This window comes from Sceloporus undulatus, chromosome 1 (assembly GCF_019175285.1).
Source record: "Sceloporus undulatus isolate JIND9_A2432 ecotype Alabama chromosome 1, SceUnd_v1.1, whole genome shotgun sequence".
Lineage (NCBI taxonomy): Eukaryota > Metazoa > Chordata > Lepidosauria > Squamata > Phrynosomatidae > Sceloporus > Sceloporus undulatus.
The window spans coordinates 176,188,871-176,197,407 of record NC_056522.1 but is presented as its reverse complement, the minus strand read 5'-3'; the positions used below and the strand labels follow the sequence as shown (position 1 = coordinate 176,197,407).

At 37.1% G+C, this 8,537-nt stretch overlaps 1 protein-coding gene across 4 annotated transcripts in view; it reads left to right on the top strand.

The window, feature by feature from the left end:
• LOC121924095 (WD repeat containing planar cell polarity effector) overlaps window positions 1–8,034 on the top strand; it is a 195,982-nt gene extending 187,948 nt beyond the window's left edge. For all 4 annotated transcript variants that reach the window (XM_042455221.1, XM_042455203.1, XM_042455212.1 and 1 more), the window contains 3 exons: window positions 53–138; window positions 2,659–2,687; window positions 5,483–8,034. In XM_042455221.1, the coding sequence (XP_042311155.1) occupies window positions 53–138; window positions 2,659–2,687; window positions 5,483–5,533 (166 nt within the window). In that variant the 3' untranslated portion in view covers window positions 5,534–8,034. The remainder of the gene's footprint in view (window positions 1–52; window positions 139–2,658; window positions 2,688–5,482) is intronic.
• The last annotated feature ends 503 nt before the right edge of the window (window positions 8,035–8,537 follow it).

Genomic DNA, 8,537 nt, shown 5'->3' with positions numbered 1-8,537 from the left:
AAAGTACTTTACAGTATAATAAGTCCATTTTTTAAAGATCTGTTTTTCCTAGGGAAATGGACAAAAAGGAATATTCATTTATAAGAGAGGTTTACACTACTCTGCAAAGGGACAAAGCTGCACCTTGGTGTCAAACAGGTAAGTATATTGACAACTGTGTATAGCTGTGAGTGTTATATATACGTCTGGAAAAAGACTTGAACGTGAAAACAATTCACCAACTTTGGGTATTCATAGTAAGCTTGTCAAATGTCCATGGAGCAATGTGACTATTTTATCTGACTAATTAGAATAGTGAAAAACAAATAAAATGTTTAATTTTAAACTAAAGTACATTCTATGTGTTAACTCCTCATCCTCACAAAGAAATTTGTGTGCCTAAAGTAAAACATGTTACTACGTTCAAGACAGATCCTATGCTGCCACAATACCATGCAACTTCATTGACTCTGTATGCTCATATAGACAAGTGGCAAGGACAGAACGGCTCATATAACTGTTCTGTCCTTGCTTGCTCTATATTTGACTTAGAATTGAAACTGTGAACTATCCAAAGTAGTATGTTTGAGGTGGAATGAGAATTGGTGTTTTAGCTTATGGTATCATGTTCACACATGGAGTCAAAGGCTAGAGTTCAAAAGATATGGAGGAATTTGAAGGGAAAAGAGAATGAAATCCACAAGTATAAACAAAATTGATATTGCGATGTCATAAAACCTGTTACCAATATAGTCAGTCCTCCATATCCACAGATTCTCCACCCATGGATCCAACCATACATGGCTTGAAAATACCCAAAATACTCAAAAAATACCAAGAAGTAAATCTTGATTTTGCCATTTTATATAAAGGACACCATGTTACTACACCATTGTATATAATGGGACTTGAGTATCCATGGATTTTGGTATGGGGGGGGGGGGTGTAGCACCAAACCCCAGTGAACACCAAAGGCTCACTACATATTGAAGACAGTGAAGGAGTAAATACAGTCGGCCCTCCATATTCAGATTCAACTATCCACAGTGTGTGTGTATGTGTGTGTGTATATAAAGCAAAGCCTGATTTTGTCATTTTATATAAAGGACACCATTTTACTACACCATTGTATATAATGGGACTTAAGCAGCCACAGATTTTGGCATCTATGACACAGCCCTGGAACCAAACCCAGCAGATACCAAAGGCCCACTGTACTGACCACGTGATGGTTTATAATGTGGTATTTAAGTAGAGAAATATGTACAGAAAAAAATTAAAATGCATAAGGATAGGGAGGATATATAGGTGGTGTGAACAGTAGAGAAAGTATCTATACTGGTGGAAGCAGTAGAAACAGTGTCACAGTTGAGAGAGGTTAAATAAAATTATAAAAGAAATTAAAGGCTCACAGGGGAGGAATCAGAAAATAAGAACAGTGGGCAACAGAAGACTTTGATACTAAAAAGTAGTCCAACTACAAAGGTGGTCAGCAAGTTGATACAGGTTACCGACACAACACTCTGAGAAAGAAATAGAGGGGCGAGTTATGTGTGCTTTCTCTAGCAGGAGGGGAGCTCAAAAATAACAACACTGGATTGCAATTCACTTCCCTGAGAGTAACCCCATGGAACTCTGTGGAACTGTCTAGATCCTCATACTTTTGTTGTTGTTCTTGTTGTTCTTGTTCTTGTTGTATGCCTTCAAGTCATTTCCAACTTAGGCCAACCCCATCATGGGGTTTTCTTGACCAGTTTTTTCAGAGGGGGTTTGTCTGTGCCAGCCTCTGAAACTAAGTGTGACTCGTTCAAGGTCACGCAGTGGGTTTTCGTGGCAGAGCTGGGAATTGAACCCTGGTCTAGTCATAGTCCAGCATTCAAACCACTATCCCACACTGGCTCTACTAAACAATATTACACTCCCAGCACATGGCAGGTACTGTATCCATGTGCTGCTTGCTTTTACTGCTTCCTGGGAGGAGGAATGCGTGAAAAGGACAACAGAACAGCTGATTTAGAAAGCTGCTGAAATTCTACAACTTGCCAGTTTCATTTTCCATTATCATAGAAATATCAGTTCAGTGGCGAACTGGAGAAATCACACACTTGTGCAAATATCTGGAACAAGACAAGTAGTTATACTAGGCCAGAAGCAGGATGTTTCCAACATGTCAGTACTACCACCCACATTTTATTTTTCCAGACTATACAGGATGATAATGTGTGGTAGCTCACACAAGCACATGCAGGCTGTATGAATAAACACAGAGGTGAAGGAGATATAGATGTCATCCTTACATATGTACTTATGAAAGAACTGTTCCAATATGGAGCAGTATGACATTTGCATGTGTGGATCCTCTCTTTAAATACATGTAATAACTGTGAGCTGTATCCAGCCCTGTTTAACAGCAGAATCCAGTATTGGAATGGATGGTCTCCCTATCGTGCCTAAAAACAAACAAACACAGCCCCCTGAGGTTGGAAATTCTTCCATCATCACCTTGGTCTGTAGATTGGGGAAAAGAAGGGAAGATATGTTGGATTTTGGTCTATTTATAAAATGTATGAAGATAATTTAGCAAGTATACATCTTTGATTTAAACTTTGTAGAATTATTTATGCCCACTTTCTTTATTTTCACTGAACTAATTATGTATTTGTTATGTTTTATTTTTAGAAACATCTGAGGAAGAACATGATAGAGAGGTAAAGAGCTGTTGATTTATTTAACCATAAAATTCCGAGTCCTTCCTACATCTGTTGCATTTTTAAGATAATGCTAATCATTTATATATCATCATTGTGCACAGTATTTTAGAAAATACAACAGGAGAGATCTCAGCTGTAGGGCTGTCTACAACAATCTGAAATTCAACAAACAAAAATGAAGAGGTGAAGGGAAAACAGGGCTCATCAGGGGAAAATATGCAATTATTTCAACTACATATACTTAGGCTTGTTTGCAAGGAATGGTAATTATGCAGTAGAGAAAGGATCAGCTTGAATCAGGGCTTTCCTACTTGTAAAGTCACATTAGAGTGACTCTGTGACTCTGTGCACAGTTTTGCACTTGCAATTTGCAGGCATTCGTACAATCTGGAATTAGAGTCCTGGCCTAAGAACCCAGCTCTTAAGAAGCTGATGATAGTTTTGAACTGGGCAAAACTCTGCAGAAGATATTCCACAACTGATGTGATATTTCTGGGAAGGCCCCTTCCCTAGTAACCACCTGCCATATCTCAAAATGCAGATGACCATCAGACAAGACCTCACAGTCTAGATGTAAGTGGTGGCTGGGAAGCAGTCCATTAAGTACCCTGGCCCCATATTCCATCTTCAAACTTAACTTTTAAAATGAGCACTTTGAATTGGTTCTGGAAAAAGACTGCAAACAGCTAACACAAAACCAGCATAATATAATTAGACTGTCCCAGTTTTCAAGCATGCAGGCATATTTCAGGTCCTTTTCAAAGGCAGTTGCATGTACAACACATTAGAATAATCGAAGTAGGAGGTCCCTAGAGCATGGAGAACTGTAAAAAGCAGTTTCTCTGGCCTGGCAAATTCACTCCTAGCTCTTGAGGGCCCCTGTGATTTTTGTAATAATGGTGGATCAAGGAGAAACTCCAAAGTGTGAATATGGATAGAGGGAGAATCCAGCTGAACATGTTGCATACTCACCTGGGTAGAGAAACCAGCTGCTTGTACATCAGTCTTGACTGAATTGGATTTCAGTTTATTGGACTTTATCCAGTCCATTAGCCTCTCCTAAAAGAAAGACAGTTGTATGTCATTGGCATACTGATGACACTTCAGTCTAAATTTCTGGATGATCTCAACCAGTAGTTTCATGTACGGTAGGTGTTAAACAACTCAGGGAAAATAAGATGGAACCCCAAACACAAAAAAGTCATTATGTAGAAATCCCCCAGCACTTCTTTCTTGGGGTTAGTCTTCCAAGTAAGAACAGAAGTACTACAGTACAAGTAGTGCCTCCAGTTTCAAACTTAACTAGTCTATCCAGGAGGATGCCATGATAATTTGAAAACAATTTAAAGCATCATCTTGCCTGTCTCTCAACAGAAGTCATCCCACAGGGTGACCAAAGTGGTTTCAGTTCAGGTTAATGGTGTTAAAGGACATACTTTGTTTATGATGCGATTATATTAGTAAATAGAATAGATGTTTTTAATCATGCAGTAAAGTAGCATCAATATCAGCAGTACCCTACATTTCTGAAATGTAAGGCTGCAACTGATAGATGAAGTGGTGGGAGGAGGACACACCCATACCCTTCTTGTGCAATCCTCAAATTACTATATTCCAAGTTTCAAAGTATAGAACAGATTTGAAAGATTTCTTTTCAATCTCCAAACAACAGAGAGATTTCCAACCGCTGAAACCACTGTAGTTTTGGAACAGGAATTCTGGAATCACAACTATTCAAAAAATATATATCACAGCTCCAAATAGATTTTATTTATACAATACTACAAGAGGGTTTTGATATGTGTGGTTTCTGGAATGTACAAGGAAATCTGAATTGGTTTTCCTTGGACAATTACAAAGGAATATACAGTAGACTAGAAGGGAGCTTTGTTCTGTATTGTGGTGTTAGGCTAACAACTCTTTAGGGTTTGATAGACAATAAATGCAGCATACAGAAAGCAGACCACATGGCTGGAAGATACAGGTACAAAAGTATTTTTGTTGTTGAAATACAGTGTGCTGCAGTTTGTTTGCCTTGCTGCTAGAACAAGTATACCATGAGATGGAGCTGCTGGTCTTTCTCAACCTATCCACTCTGACATGTGAAAGTTTGGTTTAAAAAAAAACCCTTACAAATTCCATTTGGACTTGCCAGCACATAAATAAGCCTGAAGCAGCCTTAACTTGCACGCTTCTGCTGCCAACTTTTATATCTCTTTACTCAAATGACTCGAATATATGTTGAATACTGCAGTGAGGCAAGTTTCCTTTTGTTTCGAGGTCCACACCTAGTTTTCTTTACATCATGAACAGTGAAACATACATATGCAGATATAAAAGGAAGTAATGCCACATTGCAGAAAAACGTGTTCTTTAACAAAAGGATGGTACTATATACTATATGTTTTGAAAGAAAGGCAGGATATACTGTAAATGAATATTTTAATAGTGGTAGTAGTAGTAGTAGTAGTAGTAGTAATTCAACATTTTTAGAAACTGCCATCTTTTTAAAGAAAAACTTTTCAGGATTTTGCTCATGAATGCAAAGGTATATGCACTTGAGGTTGACCCAAAATGTGTCATTGTTTAGTTATATTTTAGTAAATATGATCTAGAATAAAGTTAACAGAATGAAGCCAAGAAATAAAAACAGATTAGTCTCCTTTGAATTAATACTTGTGAAAGCTGATGTTTGTTTTTTAATTTGTCTAGAAAGCGAAGAATACAAGACTTCAAACCTAGAATGTGTATTTTATTTGTACATTGAAACAAGTGATGTTTTCTGTCTGCAGGTAATCGGAGGAAGCAGCTCTATCAAAGTAGTGCATTTTGGTCTGGTATAAGCCAAAAATGGAAAACATTGTGCCCTGAAAGAAAGTTAAAGCCTTATTTACTATTTGCTGAGATAGAGGAAAACTTTTCCACTATTTTAAATGCAGCCAGTTCTGAAATCTTATGCTTCAATAGCACATATGAAGCCCTTTTAGTAACTGTTATTTCTTTTTGAGAAAGTTAAGCAAGTGCATAGATCAATGGGATTTAATGTACTCAACTTTGACAAGAGCCATCTACTGATTTTCAACACAGCACAGACCTGAAACCCATTTATGCTACACACTAGGCTTCATCTCTAGTGTGCTACTCTGCACATTCCAAAATAAAGTCCTAGGCTGAGCCAGTTGTCCATTAAATCTTTTGTACACATATACACATTGTGTTCTGGCAAAAAAGGCTGCAACTTTCTCATAAGAGACCCAATCAGATAACCACATGGAAAAAGACCAGCCTGAAACCTTTCCAAAGAAGGTGCTTTTATATGTCCAGTCTGCACTGTTGTTCCAATTCCACAAAAGTTCAAATTGTTTTCTAAGAGGCCTAGGTTCTCCCATCTAACAGAACCACAAATAGCAAAAAACAGTTTTGCACAGAGCAAAGCAAACAGCACATTACAGAAATGACCTTCAGGATTATGAAGGGCCAAACCTAGGGATCTGAAAGACCAAGACACAGTGGGGCCCAGAAATGTTCATCTCCCATCACAGATGGTATAAAGTACGATAAATAAATCTTTTAGAGTAAATGTGTGGAAAGGCTAATTTTGAAATGACTTCATGTTCCTTGGAGAATATCCAGTTCCTCAACTCCAACCCCTGAAGAAGCAGGCTGTCCAACAACCCTGGCAGCCTCTTCCTACACCTTTCTGCCTCCTTACCCACCACAAGCATCGGCTGAATCCTCCCAGTGACACAAGCAGCTGTTAAAAGAAATCCAAGCAAATCAGAATTGCCTGCTCTTCCTTACATTTGAATGCAGATTTGAATTTCAACTTAAGGCTCTGCAATCGATATTCTTGCAACATTTTAATATATAGCACCTTCACTTGGGATACCTCTGCAAAAGATCAGCTTTTAACAGTCAATACAATGTTCTGAAGAAGAATGCTCTCAGAGTTCCAATCTTGCTATTAGTTTGGTTGAATAACCATTGTTTAGCTTTTTAAAAACCTAGACTTTAAAGAGTACTTATTTTGCTTTTTCAAGCATTAACAGAAAATGGATTGAGAAGGAGGCATTATGTTGTATTTTCCATAAGTGTACATTTGCACTAATATATTAAGAATGCTTTTTCCCCTGCATTCTTTTCCAGTGTAGTCTGAAGTCTGGTATAATATAGTATAAACTTAATCTTAGCCACTCAGTTTAAGATCAAAATTACTTGAAATTTAGTTATGCCATTAAAATGTACTCTTGCCAAATAAAGAGATGGGAACCGATTTTTAACATTTTACTTTTAATAGAGTCTTTTTTCAAATCTGCATTTAAGATATTTTGAGGAGTTTTTTAGGTCATCGTTTTTTAAAAAAAACCTTTAGAAATTGTACAACACATGCCTTGTGGATGATAGGTTTAGTAGCAAGAAGAGGGAAATAAAGCACAGAGACTTATCAGTAATAGTCAGATGAATGCATTAAATCCATGCTGAAAAGCTTATGTCCTCAGCAGACAAAAAGTAGTAAAATGCATACGATTCTCTGCACTCATGGGGGGTGGGGGTTTATTAGTAACGCAAGAGCTGTGAGACAGATACGTCATTAACCATGCAGTATTCTACCATGTATTGCTGTGTATAAAACAAAACGGTTTTATGTTTCTTTTTAAAAGAATTACTTGAGGAGAGCATGTGGCTCATAAGATATTACATGTAAATGCACTTTCACTGGTAAATGCAGTGCAACAACAGATCAAGGGAACCTTTTGCTTGTTCAACCTAAGGATGCTGAAATACGTTACTTAGCCACGGAGCTATTTTGCTGAATTGCAGCCATATTTCTGTCAGTACAAGTGATGGTCTATATGAGGGATTAGTCTGACACCAGACAGTGATCCTTAATCCTTCAGTATATCATAATCTATTTACTTTGCATGCTAAGAGGATTTTGGTTTTAAAATATACAGGAAGTGATGCTAGAAATGTACAGAAGATCAGGAATGCCGTTTCCTAAAATCTCAGTTTTTAATAAAATCCCTTTATGGATTTCTTGGAGTTCTGTCCTTTCAAAGAATTGAATAGGGATTTAGCTGGAAATGGGCATATGTTTTTTCTTTATACAACAGCCCTACAACTGTGTTCCTTCCTACTACTGCTCTGCCACTTTCATTTATGTGCTTGTGCACTGATTGTAAGACATGAAATGAAAGCATTTCCTCTACTGCAGATTATTTTCATTGTGTTAACATGGGAGTTTTTCTTGACAAAATCAAAGTAGATTCCAACCTTTGGGGCATTTTTATGTTACTACTGTGTTTGTTTGTTTGTTTGTTTGTTTAACATAAAAAGAATTTACAAACTGTACCTTTATTTCAAAAAATGAATGTTGCAGTGGAATACATTAAAATTCCAATCCTTAATACAATATAAGAACATAAAAAATTATACACCGTCGCAATAAAATCAAGAGATGTAAACATAACTATTCAACCTGCCACATAGAATATTACAACCAACTAAAAAGACTTTAAAATGCAAATAGCATCATGTCCTGGCACACACACAAAAAGTTACAATGGCAGTGTTAACCATGCCTCCCTTGAGAGGTTGTTCCAAAGGCAAGACCACAGAAAACATAATATTGCTTGCTTGTTGAAAGAACTTGAAAAAAGGCCTCATTTGAAGATCTTAATTCATGCAAAGGTTGGTATATAGGAAGTGCTTTTGAATAGTTTGGGATACAAACACCTTTAGGACTTTAAAGGCAAGCAACACTATTTTAATAGAGATCAGAAGGAAATAAAAAGCTAATTATCTGACATACATAACTTGATCAGAATTCTAGCAGCCATGTTCTGC